At 48.8% G+C, this 21,534-nt stretch overlaps 1 protein-coding gene across 3 annotated transcripts in view; it reads right to left on the minus strand.

The window, feature by feature from the left end:
• LOC112263134 (rho guanine nucleotide exchange factor 3-like) overlaps positions 1–21,534 on the minus strand; it is a 109,425-nt gene that overhangs the window by 12,958 nt on the left and 74,933 nt on the right. For all 3 annotated transcript variants that reach the window (XM_042330390.1, XM_042330407.1, XM_042330398.1), the window contains 5 exons: positions 6,261–6,368; positions 5,230–5,406; positions 3,043–3,105; positions 1,094–1,190; positions 801–877 (listed from right to left, as the gene is read on the minus strand). In XM_042330390.1, coding sequence (XP_042186324.1) covers positions 801–877; positions 1,094–1,190; positions 3,043–3,105; positions 5,230–5,406; positions 6,261–6,368 — 522 coding nt within the window. The remainder of the gene's footprint in view (positions 1–800; positions 878–1,093; positions 1,191–3,042; positions 3,106–5,229; positions 5,407–6,260; positions 6,369–21,534) is intronic.

Below are 21,534 nucleotides of genomic sequence, written 5' to 3' on the forward strand. Positions count from 1 at the left end.
ACACCAATAGAAGTTTCTCTGGGTCATCAACAGCTACAGTTGTTGTGTGAACCCCTGAGGTCAACTGACCGAGCTCTGAGTACACACACACACACACACACACACACACACACACACACACACACACACACACACACACACACACACACACACACACACACACACACACACACACACACAGAGAGATCATTGGGAATCAAAAAATAACTAGGTCAAAAGGTCCTTAAGACACAGGGGATGAATCTGTTTTTATAAGATAGCTCCATTATGGAAAACAAACATCTCAGGCTGCCTCGTAAACTAGCTGTTTTGGGGTTCTGGATGGCTGAAGTCCTTCCTCAGAAACGTTTCAAGTAAATTGATGGCATTATAACATCAAGGGGATGAATGGTCTTACCCAGTCCACTAGCATTATAACAGTATTATAACATCAGGGGTCTTACCCAGTCCACTAGCATTATAACAGTATTATAAAGTCAGGGGTCTTACCCAGTACATTAGCATTATAACAGTATTATAAAGTCAGGGGTCTTACCCAGTCCACTAGCATTATAACAGTATTATAAAGTCAGGGGTCTTACCCAGTACATTAGCATTATAACAGTATTATAACATCAGGGGTCTTACCCAGTCCACTAGCATTATAACAGTATTATAAAGTCAGGGGTCTTACCCAGTACATTAGCATTATAACAGTATTATAACATCAGGGGTCTTACCCAGTCCACTAGCATTATAACAGTATTATAAAGTCAGGGGTCTTACCCAGTACATTAGCATTATAACATCAGGGGTCTTACCCAGTCCACTAGAATGTGTCCCACAGTTTCTGTAGAGCCGTCTGGTTTCCTGGCCTCTCGCAATCGACTCAGCAGATCTGAGGGATGAGAGGGAGGAGAGGTCTCAGCCTCTGTCTAATGGCTCTTTTAGGTGTAAGAACTACGCGCGTGCGTGTGTGTGTGTGTGCCTGTGTGTGTGTGCCTGTGTGCGTACGTGACTCTGTGTGTGATGGCTTCTGTGTTTGTGTGAGCAACTGTGTTTCCTTGCAATTCCCTATCCTGTGGTTCTACACTTTGCAAGCTTCCATTCTCACCTTCATGCAACGGAATGAGGGAGTCCAGGGTTCCGAAGATCTGGGTGAGTTCATGCTCTGTCATAATGGACAGCTTCAGCATGGGGTCATGGTACGCCTGCAGGTACGGAGAGAGGAGAACGCTTCAATTAAAACAGTAACAATGAAACCAAACTCGATTTATCCCCTTATATTACTCATTATGTGCTTCATTAAAACACGCTTTAGAAGCATTGAAAGCGGAATCAAGCGTGTCCTCTAATGATGGAAAAAAAACGTTGGGGTTTTGGCATGTTAATTGGTAGCTTGTGGTGTGGACATCTACAAGTGGTTGACCCAGATCAGTTACTTGAGTCAAGCGTAGATGGATCATATAAACTTCACACCCATGTAAGTAAAACAACAGCGCTAAGAAAGGTAACTGACGTCAAATGGGACACGTCCAGAAAATACTAAAGATATTTTCAGAAACAGTATTGGACATAAATAACATAAATAACATAAATAACATAAATAACATAAATAACATAAATAACATAAATAATCTCAACATCTGTTGGTGTCTTGTGGGCATGTTTCAGACAGGCCTTCTAATTTTAACTGTTAAAACTGCCAAGTGATATAGCACTCGATCCCCTCTGGGACTGAGTTTAAGCCTGGGAGAGTGGAAGAGATCTCCAGGAGCACAGAGAGAGAGAGAGAGAGAGAGAGAGAGAGAGAGAGAGAGAGAGAGAGAGAGAGAGAGAGAGAGAGAGAGAGAGAGAGAGAGAGAGAGAGAGACAGAGACAGAGACAGAGAGAGAGAGAGAGAGAGAGAGAGAGAGAGAGAGAGAGAGAGAGAGAGAGAGAGAGACAGAGACAGAGAGAGACAGAGAGAGAGACAGAGACAGAGACAGAGACAGAGACAGAGAGAGTGGGCAGAGAGAGAGAGAAAGAGAGAGAGACAGATGGCAGAAAGAGAGAGAGAGAGAGACAGAGACAGATGGCAGAGAGTGGGCAGAGAGAGAGATAGAGAGAGAGACAGATGGCAGAGAGTGGGCAGAGAGAGAGATAGAGAGAGAGACAGAGGGCAGAAAGAGAGAGCGAGAGAGAGAGAGAAAGAGACAGAGGGCAGAGAGAGAGATAGAGAGAGACAGACAGAAAGAGAGAGACAGAGGGCAGAAAGAGAGAGAGAGAGAGAGAGAGAGAGAGACAGACAGACAGACAGAAAGAAAGAGACAGAGGGCAGAGAGAGTGGGCAGAGAGAGAGAGAATAAGATGGCAGAGAGAGTAAGATGGCAGAGAGAGAGAGTAAGATGGCAGAGAGAGAGAGAGTAAGATGGCAGAGAGAGAGAGTAAGATGGCAGAGAGAGAGAGTAAGATGGCAGAGAGAGAGAGAGAGAGTAAGTTGGCAGAGAGAGAGAGAGAGAATAAGATGGCAGAGAGAGAGTAAGATGGCAGAAGAGAGAGTAAGATGGCAGAGAGAGAGAGTAAGATGGCAGAGAGAGAGAGTAAGATGGCAGAGAGAGAGAGAGAGAGTAAGATGGCAGAGAGAGAGATAGTAAGATGGCAGAGAGAGAGAGAGAGGGGGAGAGAGGGTGAGTAAGATGGCAGAGAGAGAGATAGTAAGATGGCAGAGAGAGAGAGTAAGATGGCAGAGAGAGAGAGAGAGAGGGGGAGAGAGGGTGAGTAAGATGGCAGAGAGAGAGATAGTAAGATGGCAGAGAGAGAGTAAGATGGCAGAGAGAGAGTAAGATGGTAGATAGAGAGAGAGTAAGATGGCAGAGAGAGAGAGAGAGAGTAAGATGGCAGAGAGAGAGAGAGAGAGAGAGAGAGGGGGGAGAGAGGGTGAGCTACAGTCTTGGGTGTGTGATTGTGGGAGCACTGGGGAAACCGGAGACTGACTGATCACCAGGGTAGAATAACTTAGCTGTGATAGGCTCAATGAAAAGGAAAAAGGGAAATGATCTTGATTGAATAAGCAGCTGGTACCTTCTTGGCCAGCTTCAGATCCTCAATGAGATCCCGCTCACCCTGAGAAAGCTCAAAGATGGCCTGCAAACACACAGAGGAAGTAAAGACAACATGAGAATGGTGAAACAAGGGTCCTCGTTTAGTCAAACATCTCAGAAAAACAACAAGTCATCAGCTATTCTACCACCATGAACAAATAAAGAACATTGAAAACATATAAACATAATTTCTTTCCTTCTTTCTGTCTGTTTAGGAAAAGGAGTACATGTATGAAATAACAAATGTCAGACTGACAAATCTAAAGGTGTTTGCAGAGAGATGATCTTTCAACACTTCACCTCTCTAAAGCCACAAGACTTCTGTTGTGCACACAGAGAGAAAAGCATAGGACCGCATTGACCCCTAAAAATGTAATACTTCCCAGTGGACAGCTGGGTTCTGTTGTGAACCCCCTATCCCATATCCCCTGTCCTTTGATGTCTTCTCTGTGTGGCCTGAGAGGAGGAGGCCTCATTTCAGTGGAGGGAGGGGGTGGGCATGTTTCAGACAGGCCTTCTAATTTTAACTGTTAAAACTGTGAAGTGATATAGCACTCAATCCCCTCTGTGACTGAGTTTAAGCCTGGGAGAGTGGAAGAGATCTCCAGGAGCACAGAGAGAGAGAGAGACAGAGAGAGAGACAGAGACAGAGAGAGAGACAGAGACAGAGACAGAGACAGAGACAGAGACAGAGACAGAGACAGAGACAGAGACAGAGACAGAGACAGAGACAGAGACAGAGACAGAGACAGAGACAGAGTAAGATGGCAGAGAGAAAGGGAGGGGATAGAGGGTGAGCTAGAGAGAGAGGGGGAGAGATAGAGGGTGAGCTAGAGAGAGAGAGGGGGAGAGATAGAGGGTGAGCTAGAGAGAGGGGGAGAGATAGAGGGTGAGCTAGAGAGAGGGGGGAGAGGTAGAGGGAGAGCTAGAGGGAGAGGGGAGAGGTAGAGGGAGAGCTAGAGAGAGAGGGGGAGAGGTAGAGGGAGAGCTAGAGAGGGAGGGGGGTAGAGGGAGAGCTAGAGAGAGAGGGGGGTAGAGGGAGAGCTAGAGAGAGAGGGAGGAGAGATAGAGGGAGGGGAGAGCTATAGAATGAGAGTGAACTGAGCTGCACTTCCTAACCTCCTGCCCAATGTATGACCATATTAGAGACACATATTTCCCTCTGATTACACAGATCCTCAAAGAATTCGAAAACAAACCCAATTTTGATAAACTCCCACATCTACTGGGTGAAATTCCACAGTGTGCCATCACAGCAGCAAGATTTGTGACCTGTTGCCACAAGAAAAAAGGGCAACCAGTGAAGAACAAACACCATTGTAAATACAACCTATATTTATGTTTATTTATTTTCCCTTGTGTCCTTTAACCATCTGTACATTGTTAGAACACTGTATATAGACGTATTATGAAATTTGTAATGTCTTTATTCTTTTGAAACTTCTGTATGTGTAATGTTTACCGTTAATTTTTATTGTTTATTTCACTTTTGTATATTATCTACCTCACTTGCTTTGGCAATGTTAACACATGTTTCCCATGCCAATAAAGCCCCTTGAATTGAATTAAATTGAGAGGAGGGAGAGATAGAGGGAGGGGGGAGAGCGAGAGAGTGAGAGAGAGAGGGGAGAGAGAAAGACAGAGAGAAAGATAGAGGGAGGGGATTAGGGAGAGCTAGAGAGAGGGGAGAGAGAGAGATGAAAGACAGAGAGGGGTGAGAGAGAAATAAGCAGCTGGGATGTTATTGGAGCCCATCCCTCCACTCCTGACACTGTTGCTCCTCTGTGAGACGTCTGTGGTTTTCCCATCAGTGCTTACCAGGCAGGATCTGCTCATAGACTAGGGAATCTCTCTTTCTGGGTTTGGCCATGGGCACTTAATCTAAGCATATTTCATGCATTCTTGAAGATGTACATCCTTGTTATAACCATGCTATTCTAAGAGTTTAAACACACACACACAACCTCCAATTTAATGTTAGTTAAACTCCTTGAAATCAAAGCCAGACGAAAACCTTCTGGTCTAAAAGTTGCATTAAACTATACAGGAGCAGTGAGCAGGTATTTTCTATCATTTTGTAACAGTGTTCCCGTGGTAACAGTGTTCCCGTGGTAACAGTGTTCCCGTGGTAACAGTGTTCTCAGGTAACTGTGAGGAAAATCCTCACCTCCTGGCGTTTGATTTCCTTAGAGGACAGCATCTGGTGTCCGAGCCGCACGTCAAAGGTCTCGCTCCACAGCTTGCTGTCTCGTCGCTTGGTGTTGGCAGGCGGGGCCGGCCGCGTCCATGGTCGAGGAGGCATGAGCGTCTCCGTCCGACTCTCACTGCGGAAGCTGATGGAACGCTGCGGAATAGAAAGAGGCACAAAGATGAGAAAAATTCCCCTTCACAGGACACCAACCCAGATAGGGTGTGAAAAGACAATACAAACACATAGTTGTCTTATGCCTGATATCTGAATGTTACTATAATGTTGTGTGTAGATGATCCTGTCTGCTAGTCAAACCCAGTCAAACCCAGTCAAACCCAGTCAAACCCAGTCAAACCCAGTCAAACCCAGTCAAACCCAGTCAAACCCAGTGTGAAGATAGTGAGATCAGGGTCAAAGCCCTTCACATGTGCACCATAAAGGATGCATCCCAAATTGCACCCTGTAGCGCTCTGGTCAAAAGTAGTACCATTTGGGCCTTAATCGTAGAGGCCACGTACCAGTGATTATCAGGCGTGAGCGTTCCCACCTTTCAATCACTGAGCCTCGTGTTGCATAATAACACTGGTGCGTGTTTTCAACACCATCCAGAACATATGACAAGATGTTACCGGTTACCGGTCAGAGGAGGGCTGGCGTACTTAGTGGAAAGTGATTGATTTCTCCGTAGAACATCACCGATTAGCTGGCTATATGGCTGGGCTTTCTGGGACGGCCAAACACATCATCAGCTAAGTTACTTAGTATCGTGATCATGATGAGATGATAATGAGACCTTAGAAGAGGGTCATACATGCTTATGACAAGCGTTACAATGCATTATAACCACAGGATAATGTATTAAACCTCTAAGTTGTATTTGTAAAGTGTTACTAATGACATTATTGTAATTAAGCAATTTAGTCACTATTTAAATGTACCTGCAGTAGTTGTCCTCTGTGGTCATATTTGTCAGTATAGCTATCTTATGATGCTGTGTACTGTTGTACCTGCAGTGTTTGTCCTATGCGCTTCAGAGGAGCAGTCTTGACTGGAGGTATGAGGTTGGCCAGCGAGGTGACGCGGGACAGGGGCTTCACCCGCTTGTTACTGGGCTCCTAGAACACGGTAGACACAGAGAGACATCTTGTTGTGAACACACAGTCAGATACAAACATTAACAGCACATAGAGGAAAGAAACATCCCATAAAAGTCAGGATAGATGAAGACAAGATGAGGGTGTAGACTGGTGTGTGAGGCAGATTAAAGACAGTGGATGTCCTTCATTCTGCATCACTCCATCAGGACAACAGAAGAAGAGATCCAAACTCCAGTGGTTGCAGTCAGTCAGAATCATCAGGGGAAAAACAGGATGATGGAAAGAGAATATCTGCAACCTGTAAACCCTCAGCAGCAATAATACTCTACTCTCCCATCCTCAATTTCCTCTCTCCTGCTCTCTCCTCTCTCCAGCTCTCTCCCCTCTCCTGCTCTCTCCCCTCTCCTGCTCTCTCCCCTCTCCTGCTCTCTCCTCTCTCCTGCTCTCTCCTCTCTCCTCCTCTCTCTCCTCTCTCCTGCTCTCTCCTCTCTCCAGCTCTCTCCTCTCTCCTGCTCTCTCCTCTCTCCTCTCTCTCCTCTCTCCTGCTCTCTCCTCTCTCCTGCTCTCTCCTCTCTCCTCCTCTCTCCCTCTCCTGCTCTCTCCTCTCTCCTGCTCTCTCCTCTCTCCTGCTCTCTCCTCTCTCCTGCTCTTTCCTTTCTCCTGCTCTCTCCTCTCTCCTGCTCTCTCCCTTCTCCTGCTCTCTCCTCTCTCCTGCTCTCTCCCTTCTCCTGCTCTCTCCCTTCTCCTGCTCTCTCCTCTCTCCTGCTCTCTCCCTTCTCCTGCTCTCTCCCTTCTCCTGCTCTCACCCTCTCCTGCTCTCTCCCTTCTCCTGCTCTCTCCTCTCCTGCTCTCTCCTCTCTCCTGCTCTCTCCTCTCTCCTGCTCTCTCCCCTCTCCTGGTCTTTCCTCTCTCCTGCTCTCTCCCCTCTCCTGCTCTCTCCTGCTCTCTCCCCTCTCCTGCTCTCTCCTCCTCTCCTACTCTCGCCTCTCTCCTGCTCTCACCTCTCTCCTGCTCTCTCCTCTCTCCTGCTCTCACCTCTCTCCTGCTCTCACCTCTCTCCTGCTCTCGCCTCTCTCCTGCTCTCTCCCTCTCCTGCTCTCTCTCTCTCTCCTGCTCTCTCCTCTCTCCTGCTCTCTCCTCTCCTGCTCTTTCCTCTCTCCTGCTCTCTCCTCTCTCCTGCTCTCTCCCTCTCCTGGTCTTTCCTCTCTCCTGCTCTCTCCTCTCTCCTGCTCTCTCCTCTCTCCTGCTCTCGCCTCTCTCCTGCTCTCGCCTCTCTCCTGCTCTCTCCTCTCCTGCTCTCTCCTCTCCTGCTCTCTCCTCTCCTGCTCTCTCCTCTCCTGCTCTCTCCCCTCTCCTGCTCTTTCCTCTCTCCTGCTCTCACCCCTCTCCTGGTCTTTCCTCTCCTGCTCTCTCCTCTCTCCTGCTCTCACCTCTCTCCTGCTCTCTCCTCTCTCCTGCTCTCTCCTCTCCTGCTCTCTCCCCTCTCCTGCTCTTTCCTCTCTCCTGCTCTCTCCCTCTCCTGGTCTTTCCTCTCCTGCTCTCTCCTCTCTCCTGCTCTCTCCTCTCTCCTGATCTCTCCCCTCTCCTGCTCTCTCCTCTCTCCTGCTCTCTCCTCTCTCCTGCTCTCTCCTCTCTCCTGCTCTCTCCCCTCTCCTGCTCTCTCCTCTCTCCTGCTCTTTCCTCTCTCCTGCTCTCTCCTCTCTCCTGCTCTCTCCTCTCTCCTGCTCTCTTATCTCTCTCCTGCTCTCTCCTCTCTCCTGCTCTCTCCTCTCTCCTGCTCTTTCCTCTCTCCTGCTCTCTCCTCTCTCCTGCTCTCTCCTCTCTCCTGCTCTCTCCCCTCTCCTGCTCTCTCCTCTCTCCTGCTCTCTCTCCCCTCTCCTGCTCTCTCCTCTCTCCTGCTCTTTCCTCTCTCCTGCTCTCTCCCCTCTCCTGGTCTTTCCTCTCCTGCTCTCTCCTCTCTCCTGCTCTCTCCCCTCTCCTGCTCTCTCCTCTCTCCTGCTCTCTCCTCTCTCCTGCTCTCTCCTCTCTCCTGCTCTCTCCTCTCTCCTGCTCTCTCCTCTCTCCTGCTCTCTCCTCTCTCCTCTCTCTCCTCCTCTCCTGCTCTTTCCTCTCTCCTGCTCTTTCCTCTCTCCTGCTCTCTCCTCTCTCCTGCTCTCTCCTCTCTCCTGCTCTCTCCCCCTCTCCTGCTCTTTCCTCTCTCCTGCTCTCTCCTCTCTCCTGCTCTCTCCCCTCTCCTGGTCTTTCCTCTCCTGCTCTCTCCTCTCTCCTGCTCTCTCCTCTCTCCTGCTCTTTCCTCTCTCCTGCTCTCTCCTCTCTCCTGCTCTCTCCTCTCTCCTGCTCTCTCCCTCTCCTGCTCTTTCCTCTCTCCTGCTCTCTCCTCTCTCCTGCTCTCTCCTCTCCTGCTCTCTCCACTCTCCTGGTCTTTCCTCTCCTGCTCTCTCCCTCTCCTGCTCTTTCCTCTCTCCTGCTCTCTCCTCTCTCCTGCTCTCTCCTCTCCTGCTCTCCTCTCTCCTGCTCTCTCCTCTCTCTCCTGCTCTCACCTCTCTCCTGCTCTTTCCTCTCTCCTGCTCTCTCCTCTCTCCTGCTCTCACCTCTCTCCTGCTCTCTCTCCTCTCTCCTGCTCTCTCCTCTCTCCTGCTCTCTCCTCTCCTGCTCTCTCCTCTCTCCTGCTCTCTCCTCTCTCCTGCTCTCACCTCTCCTGCTCTTTCCTCTCTCCTGCTCTTTCCTCTCTCCTGCTCTCACCTCTCTCCTGCTCTCTCCTCTCTCCTGCTCTCTCCCTCTCCTGGTCTTTCCTCTCCTCCTCTCTCCTGCTCTCTCCTCTCTCCTGCTCTTTCCTCTCTCCTGCTCTCTCCTCTCTCCTGCTCTCTCCTCTCTCCTGCTCTCTCCCCTCTCCTGCTCTTTCCTCTCTCCTGCTCTCTCCTCTCTCCTGCTCTCTCCTCTCCTGCTCTCTCCTCTCTCCTGGTCTTTCCTCTCCTCTCTCCCCTCTCCTGCTCTTTCCTCTCTCCTGCTCTCTCCCCTCTCCTGGTCTTTCCTCTCCTGCTCTCTCCTCTCTCCTGCTCTCACCTCTCTCCTGCTCTCTCTCTCCTGCTCTCTCCTCTCTCTCCTGCTCTCCTCTCTCCTGCTCTCCTCTCTCCTGCTCTCCTCTCCTGCTCTCTCCTCTCTCCTGCTCTCACCTCTCTCCTGCTCTCGCCTCTCTCCTGCTCTCTCCTCTCTCCTCTCTCTGCTCTCACCTCTCTCCTGCTCTCTCCTCTCTCCTGCTCTCTCCTCTCTCCTGCTCTCACCTCTCTCCTGCTCTCGCCTCTCTCCTGCTCTCACCTCTCCTGCTCTCTCCTCTCTCCTGCTCTCTCCTCTCTCCTGCTCTCACCTCTCTCCTGCTCTCTCCTCTCTCCTGCTGCTCTCACCTCTCTCCTGCTCTCACCTCTCTCCTGCTCTCTCCTCTCTCCTGCTCTCACCTCTCTCCTGCTCTCTCCTCTCTCCTGCTCTCTCCTCTCTCCTGCTCTCTCCTCTCTCCTGCTCTCGCCTCTCTCCTGCTCTCTCCTCTCTCCTGCTCTCTCCTCTCTCCTGCTCTCTCCTCTCTCCTGCTCTCACCTCTCTCCTGCTCTCGCCTCTCTCCTGCTCTCTCCTCTCTCCTGCTCTCTCCTCTCTCCTGCTCTCTCCTCTCTCCTGCTCTCTCCTCTCTCCCTCTCTCCTCTCTCCTGCTCTCACCTCTCTCCTGCTCTCTCCTCTCTCCTGCTCTCTCCTCTCCTGCTCTCTCCTCTCTCCTGCTCTCTCCTCTCTCCTGCTCTCACCTCTCTCCTGCTCTCCTCTCTCCTGCTCTCTCCTCTCTCCTGCTCTTTCCTTTCTCCTGCTCTCTCCTCTCTCCTGCTCTCTCCTCTCTCCTGCTCTCTCCCTTCTCCTGCTCTCTCCTCTCTCCTGCTCTCTCCTTCTCCTGCTCTCTCCTCTCTCCTGCTCTCTCCTCTCTCCTGCTCTCTCCCTTCTCCTGCTCTCTCCTTCTCCTGCTCTCACCTCTCTCCTCTCCTGCTCTCCCTTCTCCTGCTCTCTCCTCTCCTGCTCTCTCCTCTCTCCTGCTCTCTCCTCTCTCCTGCTCTCTCCCTCTCCTGCTCTCTCCCCTCTCCTGCTCTCTCTCTCTCCTGCTCTCTCCTCTCCTGCTCTCTCCTGCTCTCTCCTCTCTCCTGCTCTCTCTCCCTCTCCTGCTCTCTCCTGCTCTCTCCTCTCCTGCTCTCTCCTCTCTCCTGCTCTCGCCTCTCCTGCTCTTTCCTCTCTCCTGCTCTCTCCTCTCTCCTGCTCTCTCCCTCTCCTGGTCTTCCTCTCTCCTGCTCTCTCCCTCTCCTGCTCTCTCCTGCTCTCTCCCCTCTCCTGCTCTCTCCTCTCTCCTGCTCTCTCCTCTCTCCTGCTCTCGCCTCTCCTGCTCTTTCCTCTCTCCTGCTCTCTCCTCTCTCCTGCTCTCTCCCCTCTCCTGGTCTTTCCTCTCTCCTGCTCTCTCCTCTCTCCTACTCTCTCCTCTCTCCTGCTCTCGCCTCTCCTGCTCTTTCCTCTCTCCTGCTCTCTCCCTCTCCTGGTCTTTCCTCTCTCCTGCTCTCTCCTCTCTCCTGCTCTTCCTCTCTCCTGCTCTCTCCTCTCTCCTGCTCTTTCCTCTCTCCTGCTCTCTCCCTCTCCTGGTCTTTCCTCTCTCCTGCTCTCTCCTCTCTCCTGCTCTCACCCTCTCTCCTGCTCTCTCCTGCTCTCTCTCCTCTCTCCTGCTCTCTCCTGCTCTCTCCTCTCCTGCTCTCTCCTCTCCTGCTCTCTCCCTCTCCTGCTCTCTCCTCTCTCCTGCTCTCTCCCCTCTCCTGCTCTTTCCTCTCTCCTGCTCTCTCCCCTCTCCTGCTCTTTCCTCTCCTGCTCTCTCTCTCTCTCCTGCTCTCTCTCTCCTGCTCTCGCCTCTCTCCTGCTCTCTCCTCTCTCCTGCTCTTTCCTCTCTCCTGCTCTCTCCCCTCTCCTGGTCTTTCCTCTCTCCTGCTCTCTCCTCTCTCCTGCTCTCTCCTCTCTCCTGCTCTCTCCTCTCTCCTGCTCTCTCCTCTCTCCTTCTCTCCTCTCCTGCTCTCTCCCTCTCTCCTGCTCTCTCCTCTCCTGCTCTCTCCTCTCTCCTGCTCTCTCCCCTCTCCTGCTCTCTCCTTTCTCCTGCTCTCTCCTCTCTCCTGCTCTCTCTGTCGGTGCCTTTGCAGAGGCGCCCTGTGACGTCACTGCAGCTATTTGATCAGTATTTTGGGAAAACAGTATTTTCAGACCGAGTACTCCCTCTTCACAATTCACACTCACCTGCTTCACACGTTCACATGCACACAGACACACAAACACATACACACAGACAGACAGACAGACAGACAGACAGACAGACAGACAGACAGACAGACAGACAGACAGACAGACAGACAGACAGACAGACAGACAGACAGACAGACAGACAGACAGACAGACAGACAGACAGACAGACAGACAGACAGACAGACAGTTGTGGTTCTGCAGTAAAAAGCAGGGCCAGTAAATAATCCACAGTTCCTTATAGAGAAGTGGGTGACAGTACAAATCAGACTGTACAAATGGTGTCAATTTGATCAGTATCTACCATCTACTCACAACGGGATCCATTCCCTATTTAATCAAAGCCTACTTGCTTCCTTAGGATGTATCCAAAATAGCACCCTATTCCTCTATAAAGGGCACTACTTTTGACCATGTCCCCATATGGCTCTGGTCTAAAGTAGTGCACTATATAGGTCAGTATTTCCCAACCATGGTCCTCCAGAACCCCCAACAGATTGTATTGTAACCCTGGTCCTCCAGAACACCCAACAGTTTGTATTGTAACCCTGGTCCTCCAGAACCCCCAACAGATTGTATTGTAACCCTGGTCCTCCAGAACCCCCAACAGTTTGTATTGTAACCCTGGTCCTCCAGAACCCCCAACAGTTTGTATTGTAACCATGGTCCTCCAGAACCCCCAACAGTTTGTATTGTAACCCTGGTCCTCCAGAACCCCCAACAGTTTGTATTGTAACCCTGGTCCTCCAGAACCCCCAACAGTTTGTATTGTAACCATGGTCCTCCAGAACCCCCAACAGTTTGTATTGTAACCCTGGTCCTCCAGAACCCCCAACAGATTGTATTGTAACCCTGGTCCTCCAGAACCCCCAACAGTTTGTATTGTAACCCTGGTCCTCCAGAACCTCCAACAGTTTGTATTGTAACCCTGGTCCTCCAGAACCCCCAACAGTTTGTATTGTAACCCTGGTCCTCCAGAACCCCCAACAGTTTGTATTGTAACCCTGGTCCTCCAGAACCCCCAACAGTTTGTATTGTAACCATGGTCCTCCAGAACCCCCAACAGATTGTATTGTAACCCTGGTCCTCCAGAACCCCCAACAGTTTGTATTGTAACCCTGGTCCTCCAGAACCTCCAACAGTTTGTATTGTAACCCTGGTCCTCCAGAACCCCCAACAGTTTGTATTGTAACCCTGGTCCTCCAGAACCTCCAACAGTTTGTATTGTAACCCTGGTCCTCCAGAACCCCCAACAGTTTGTATTGTAACCCTGGTCCTCCAGAACCCCCAACAGTTTGTATTGTAACCCTGGTCCTCCAGAACCCCCAACAGTTTGTATTGTAACCCTGGTCCTCCAGAACCCACCTCCAACAGTTTGTATTGTAACCCTGGTCCTCCAGAACCCCCAACAGTTTGTATTGTAACCCTGGTCCTCCAGAACCCCCAACAGTTTGTACTGTAACCCTGGTCCTCCAGAACCCCCAACAGTTTGTACTGTAACCCTGGTCCTCCAGAACCCCCAACAGTTTGTATTGTAACCCTGGTCCTCCAGAACCCCCAACAGATTGTATTGTAACCCTGGTCCTCCAGAACCCCCAACAGTTTGTATTGTAACCCTGGTCCTCCAGAACCCCCAACAGATTGTATTGTAACCCTGGTCCTCCAGAACCCCCAACAGTTTGTATTGTAACCCTGGACAAATACACCTGATTGAAACAAATGATGTTGTTTCAATACTACTTATGCAACAACAGACTGGCTGAATTTAGCTCTAGGACCTCAAGGCTCTGCTACTCTGACATAAAACACGTTACACAAGCTGTTCTGCTGTTTTAAATGGACTTGCCAATCAATGTCATTATCAACAGCAGCAGCTCCCTCAGTCATTTAGTACATCCACTGTCTCACTGAGAGGCTCTGATCTCTACAGGGGAGATAGATAGTACAGAGGTAGTAGAGACTGATCTCTACAGGGCAGATAAATAGTACAGAGGTAGTAGAGACTGATCTCTACAGGGCAGATAGATAGTACAGAGCTAGTAGAGACTGATCTCTACAGGGCAGATAGATAGTACAGAGCTAGTAGAGACTGATCTCTACAGGGCAGATAGATAGTACAGAGCTAGTAGAGACTGATCTCTACAGGGCAGATAGATAGTACAGAGCTATTAGAGACTGATCTCTACAGGGCAGATAGATAGTACAGAGCTAGTAGAGACTGATCTCTACAGGGCAGATAGATAGTACAGAGCTAGTAGAGACTGATCTCTACAGGGCAGATAGATAGTACAGAGCTAGTAGAGACTGATCTCTACAGGGCAGATAGATAGTACAGAGCTATTAGAGACTGATCTCTACAGGGCAGATAGATAGTACAGAGCTAGTAGAGACTGATCTCTACAGGGCAGATAGATAGTACAGAGCTAGTAGAGACTGATCTCTACAGGGCAGATAGATAGTACAGAGCTATTAGAGACTGATCTCTACAGGGCAGATAGATAGTACAGAGCTAGTAGAGACTGATCTCTACAGGGCAGATAGATAGTACAGAGCTAGTAGAGACTGATCTCTACAGGGCAGATAGATAGTACAGAGCTAGTAGAGACTGATCTCTACAGGGCAGATAGATAGTACAGAGCTAGTAGAGGTATGACGAAAGACATATCAGACTACAGGAGAAGTTACTTCACCTGTTATCTGTTTACCACTTAACTGATTAGATACAATAGAGTGTATCGCTCTTTCAAACGTTGTCTTCCTTTGTGTGTTTGACCTCATAAACCCTGACTGTCTTTCTTACACTGTCTTTTCCAATGTCTACTTTTCTTTACTTTTATTATATCTTTGCACAAACAGACAAATTCAGACACATGGTTTGGTTGTTCTAAAAAACAACAGATGTATAAACAAACCTTGCATAATTATCTAGGTCTCTCATATGCAAAGCTGCAGGAAGTAGGGGTTCTGGGTGTGCTGCAGGAAGTAAGGGTTCTGAGTGTGCTGCAGGAAGTAAGGGTTCTGAGTGTGCTGCAGGAAGTAGGGGTTCTGAGTGTGCTGCAGGAAGTAGGGGTTCTGAGTGTGCTGCAGGAAGTAAGGGTTCTGAGTGTGCTGCAGGAAGTAGGGGTTCTGAGTGTGCTGCAGGAAGTAGGGGTTCTGAGTGTGCTGCAGGAAGTAGGGGTTCTGAGTGTGCTGCAGGAAGTAGGGGGTTCAGGGCAGTGTGCTGCAGGAAGTAGGGGTTCTGAGTGTGCTGCAGGAAGTAGGGGTTCTGACCTGTGCTGCAGGAAGATTAGGGGTTCTGAGTGTGTGCTGCAGGAAGTAGGGGTTCTGAGTGTGCTGCAGGAAGTAGGGGTTCTGAGTGTGCTGACCTCATAAACCCAGGAAGTAGGGGTTCTGAGTGTGCTGCACTTTTAAGGGTTCTTGTGCTGCAGGAAGTAGGGGTTCTGAGTGTGCTGCAGGAAGTAGGGGTTCTGGTGTGCTGCAGGAAGTAGGGGTTCAGTGTGCTGCAGGAAGTAGGGGTTCTGAGTGTGCTGCAGGAAGTAGGGGTTCTGAGTGTGCTGCAGGAAGTAAGGGTTCTGAGTGTGCTGCAGGAAGTAGGGGTTCTGAGTGTGCTGCAGGAAGTAGGGGTTCTGAGTGTGCTGCAGGAAGTAGGGGTTCTGAGTGTGCTGCAGGAAGTAGGGGTTCTGAGTGTGCTGCAGGAAGTAGGGGTTCTGAGTGTGCTGCAGGAAGTAGGGGTTCTGAGTGTGCTGCAGGAAGTAGGGGTTCTGAGTGTGCTGCAGGAAGTAGGGGTTCTGAGTGTGCTGCAGGAAGTAGGGGTTCTGAGTGTGCTGCAGGAAGTAGGGGTTCTGAGTGTGCTGCAGGAAGTAGGGGTTCTGAGTGTGCTGCAGCACCCCCTGAAAAATAAGAATTAAAAAATGATATTAATACAAATATATTTCACAAAAGTAGTGCACTAAGCTTTTACTAGTCCTGTATTAGCAGACCGATATAGCCGTCTGTAGCGCTGGCAAAATGCCCCCCGCCCTCAAACATCTGTCCATATGAAGCCCGATCTCAGAACATCTCCTAATAATATCCTTCAACTTAACACCTGTTGGAACTGTATATTATGTTCCTATTCTGGGCTGATCAAACTGGCCCACGGGAGTTATGTTACTCACATCTGAACATGAGAGCAGCAATACAGCACCACACACACACACACACACACACACACACACACACACACACACACACACACACACACACACACACACACACACACACACACACACACACACACACACACACACACACACACACACACACACACACACACACACACACACACACACACACACACACACACACACACACACACACACACACAGACACAGACACAGACACACACACACACACACACACACACACACACCGAGGGTGAGATTAGGCCGTGGCGTGGGGCCCACAGCTCAATATGTCCTGATGTCGGTCTGAACATGCCTCCAAGCTGCCTGTCCTGGATTGGAACTAGTAAATCAATGCACATAGTGGTTTTACATATTGGTTAATTACATGGTGGTGGGAACACCAGATTTACAACACCGTAACACACTTCATTGCGTACTCGTATCTCTTGTGCCTGTGATAACGCAAATAATTAGGGGGAAAATCCAGCAGCAATGAAGAGTTTTGTGGCAACTCTAATTTATTTTTCAAAACAACTTGTCTGTATATCACATCAACAAAAAAGCAGTAATCGATTCCCAGCGTTAGTGTCACAAAAATCTCACAGAAAAGAGCTGTGTGTGTGTGTGTGTGTCTGTCTGTGTGTCTGTCTGTGTGTGTGTGTCTGTCTGTGTGTGTGTGTCTGTGTCTGTCTGTGTGTGTGTGTGTGTGTGTGTGTGTGTGTCTGTCTGTCTGTGTGTGTGTGTGTGTGTGTGTGTGTGTGTGTCTGTCTGTGTGTGTGTGTGTGTGTGTCTGTCTGTGTGTGTGTGTGTGTGTCTGTGTCTGTCTGTGTGTCTGTCTGTGTGTGTGTGTCTGTCTGTGTGTGTGTGTGTCTGTGTGTGTGTGTGTGTGTGTGTGTGTGTGTGTGTGTGTGTGTGTGTGTGTGTGTGTGTGTGTGTGTGTGTGTGTGTGTGTGTGTGTGTGTGTGTGTGTGTGTGTGTGTGTGTGTGTGTGTGTGTGTGTGTGTGTAGGGTGTGGGGTGGGACTAAACCACGCTACAGAAGTGATTTGTTTATAAACGTCAACATTTATTGTAGATACACTCACCTCCTCATTTTTCACATAAACAAAAGCAAACATTCAACCTGGTTTAGCTGTAGGCCTATATTTCCTCCCAACTACACACAGAACTGCTACAACTACTACTCAAATCTGACTCAAAATTCTAGCCACTTTAATAATTCAAAATTGGATGTAATAAATGTATCACCAGTCACTTTTAACAATGTCACTTTATATAATGTTTACATACCCTACATTGCTCATCTCATATACTGTACTGTACTCTATACCATCTACTGCATCTTGCCTATTCCGTTCGGCCATCACTCATCCATATATTTATATGTACATATTCTTATTCATTCCTTTACACTTGTGTGTATAAGGTAGTTGTTGTGAAATTACCGCATGATCAGAACTAGAAGCACAAGCATTTCGCTACACTCGCATTATCATCTACTAACCATGTGTATGTGACCAATATTTATTTTTATTTGATTTGATTTACTAAAATTGAAAGAATTATGATGAGAAAATGTGTTAGGTATTCAGGCACTTAAAAATACTTCATCAGAATTTTTCAGCTGATAAACTTGCTCATTGAAACGTCGATAAAACACAACAAAAAAACAGATTTCAGTCAGAACACCTAGTTCTTCCCGGTGAGGTGAGTCAGAGACTAATAGGTTGGCAATAATCGCAGCTTATGTTCTGTTCATAGTTCATACAATCAGTAAAGCACTGCCTGTCCTGGCTGGACTCCTATCTCCCTGTCACAGCCAAAGCTGACATCCTGTCTGGCTGGCAAACTAACGCTATCCAGACGTGGCTGCCAGGTTCCCGGGCCTCGTGGGGCCTACAAACGCTTGTCACTGTCACCCTGGATGGTACCACCTTTGTACCTTTAGTTGTAGGTACATAATTGTACCCTTGCAGTTCGTACCTTAAAAGAGTCAATCGTTTACCGTAGGGGACATTGGAAAATGTAAAACAATTGCCTTTTTAGGGTAGCACTGTTGAGTGTAAAACATTATCTGCATATTTCCCAGGGTGCCATGCAAGCTAAATGTTTATAGTTACCAGTGCCACCCATGACTGTGTTTGCTAATGACAGAGACATGGTCGTTGCATTCAATGACTTTCAGTCCTGTAGCTTTTCTGCAAAATGAATGCATATGAGAATATTTTAGAATTGAAATTAAACTCTTTATGACAATATATTACATATATAAGGCCTTACTTTCACAGTCTAGCTTTACCCAGTGATCTGAAACTTATCGGGCAAATCACATTACGCTGGCTTGCAAAGAGTTATGTAATTCCTACAGAAAGCCAGCCAGAGTTAGGATTTTTAAAATATTTAAAAAAAACTTTTAATAACGCGCAACCTGCATTTACAATGTCTGCCAAGGTAGGGAAAATTGATAAAGGAGACTACCTAAACTATTTGAACAAGTCCCATGTGGCTCAGTTGGTAGAGCATGTCACTTGCAATGCTGGGATTGTGGGTTTGATTCCCACAGAGGACCAGTACAAACAATGTATGAAAATGTATATGCTCACTACTGTATGTTGCTCTAGATAAGATTATCTGCACATCTACCCTAAAATATACCAAACACTACCATGTGAGGTTATATGTGGGGTGATATCAAAGAGATGCTGAGACTCAGATTTTTCACTTTAAAATGTATGTCAAAAAAAACAAAGATTGCAAAGTTAAACAAGCAAATCCATTTACAAGGATGACTTCTAACAATTTCCAAAACTGTCATTCTGTTACCAAACTTTGCATCTGCACTGTTCTTCAAATAAATGTGTTTTTGTAAAATGTTTAGTGGAAATTGAGTTGTATGGCTTGTTTAACGTTGCAATCATTGGTTTTTATTTGAGTCTCAGTATCACTCTGTTATCGTGGAATTGCCCATATGTACCTCTAAAAATATATTATGTCTAAATAGTACCCGTGGGAACAATAATGTACCTTAACCACACCCTTTTTTTCTGAGAATGTAATGAATTCTTGATGACTGACTGGATGACTGATTTCAGATGGAACTCCCACCTCGCCAAATAGAGATTACGGGCATTTCCATGTAAAAGGACCCATGTGAAGTGGATAGGAGCATGTTGAGTTGGGTGTCAAATGAAAGCTAAGACTCTATATTGTTTTCAGAAATTAAGGCATGTATACATTTTAACGATTTTCCATCCTAAAAGAATTAGGACCAATCAAAGGCTTTGATTTCTGGTCAAACAGATGGAAAAGGGGTCATACACAACATCTATCAGGAAAATAAGTAAATCAAATCAAATCAAATCAAATTGTATTTGTCACATACACATGGTTAGCAGATGTTAATGCGAGTGTAGCGAAATGCTTGTGCTTCTAGTTCCGACAATGCAGTAATAACCAACAAGTAATCTAACTAACAATTCCAAAACTACTGTCTTATACACAGTGTAAGGGGATAAAGGGTTAGTATTGAAAGGGTGTAAGAAATACAATGAAAGACAATAATCTCTCTCCAGTTGGGTTACTGACATATAGCATGACGCCTACCCTCTTTTCATTTACTTACAGTAAAGCATCCTCACCTACTGAGCACCGACTGACCCCGGGCGTACATGGACTTTGAAAAGTAGTTGAAAATTTGGTCAGTCCGCCCTGGCCGCAACAAATCTGAACCAATCATTGACGTGTATGTTTCAAAAGTTTGGACAGCACAGTGCAGTAGAGCACAGTAGCGTACACAATTGTACAGTAAAGAAAAGCATCAGTACAGTATATTCATTCCATACTGATGCATTTCTGTATAGTACAAATCAGGGACCCATTCTGCTAATTCTGTTACCGGATGTAAATCCATTTCACCTACTGTAGTTCAATAACCAACATAAAATGCTTTCAAACTCAAGGTGTGATGTCAAAGCTGACACCCCATTCTTTCTGCCTGCAGACATCTTTCAATCTTCATTCGGTCAGATAAAAAAACGGAGGGAGATTTTACCGTTACCACACATACCAACATTTCATCTGCACAGTTCTTCCAGTAAAAGTTTTTATATTTTATATGTAAATTATTCAAAGTAGTACTTGTGCATAGATTTGTATGGTTTGTTAAACCTTGAAATAAATGTTTTTTGTTTGGCATACATTTTAAAGTGAAAAAATCTGAATCAAAGCGTAATTCTGTTACTGTGGAATTTCCCTTTCATATCTGAGCATGGCAGCCCCCACCTCCAACCTGCCACCCCACCTCACCTCCACCCTGCCACCCCACCTCACCTCACCTCACCTCCACCCTGCCACCCCACCTCACCTCCACCCTGCCACCCCACCCACCTCACCTCACCTCCACCCTGCCACCCCACCTCACCTCACCCCACCTGCCACCCCACCTCACCTCCACCCTGCCACCCCACCTCACCTCCACCCTGCCACCCCCCCACCTCACCCACCTCCACCCTGCCACCCCACCTCACCTCCACCCCCCTGCCACCCCACCCCCCCACCTCACCTCCACCCTGCCACCCCACCCTGCCACCCCACCTCACCTCCACCCTGCCACCCCACCCCACCTCCACCCTGCCACCCCACCTCACCTCACCTCCACCCTGCCACCCCACCTCACCTCCACCCTGCCACCCCACCTCACCTCCACCCTGCCACCCCACCTCACCTCCACCCTGCCACCCCACCTCACCTCCACCCTGCCACCCCACCTCACCTCACCTCCACCCTGCCACCCCACCCCACCTCCACCCTGCCACCCCACCTCACCTCACCTCCACCCTGCCACCCCACCTCACCTCCACCCTGCCACCCCACCTCACCTCCACCCTGCCACCTCCCCACCTCACCTCCACCCTGCCACCCCACCTCACCTCCACCCTGCCACCCCACCCCCACCTCCACCCTGCCACCCCACCTCACCTCCACCCTGCCACCCCACCCCACCTCACCTCCACCCTGCCACCCCACCCCACCTCCACCCCCCTGCCACCCCCACCCCACCTCACCTCCACCCTGCCACCCCACCCCACCTCACCTCCACCCTGCCACCCCACCTCACCTCCACCCTGCCACCCCACCCCACCCCCACCCCACCCCACCTCCACCCTGCCACCCCACCTCACCTCCACCCTGCCACCCCACCCCACCTCACCTCCACCCTGCCACCCCACCTCAGCTCCACCCTGCCACCCCACCTCACCTCCACCCTGCCACCCCACCCCACCTCCACCCTAAATGGGACTTCTCTTGCAATTTTCTGTATGTAACATTCAGAATCCTGTTATGACAACCATGAATAAAAGAGTTACAGTATGTAACATTTTTCAAGATGAAAGAGTACTACCATACTCAGGGTCAGCTAGAGACGTTGCCAGGAAGTGTAAGTACCGGTGGGTCAATAAATAATATTCCCATGGCCCAGAGAGTGACTTAGAAGGCAGCGAGAGAGAAACAGATGTGTTGAAAGTAATGGTTTTAGAAGATTTAGGTTGGTAACAACAACATGGAAGAACAGGACTGCAGGCAACTGATCCTACAGAGGAAAAAGGCTGTGAGGCTGGGAGGGGACGAGAGCAGCGAGGTGAGGTGGTGACTCTCTGGGAAAGCTATATAAGAGCTGATCTGTGTGTGTGTTAATGATCAGCTACCCGGGACAGATGGCTT

This window comes from Oncorhynchus tshawytscha, linkage group LG02 (genome assembly GCF_018296145.1).
Source record: "Oncorhynchus tshawytscha isolate Ot180627B linkage group LG02, Otsh_v2.0, whole genome shotgun sequence".
Classification (NCBI taxonomy): Eukaryota; Metazoa; Chordata; class Actinopteri; order Salmoniformes; family Salmonidae; genus Oncorhynchus; species Oncorhynchus tshawytscha.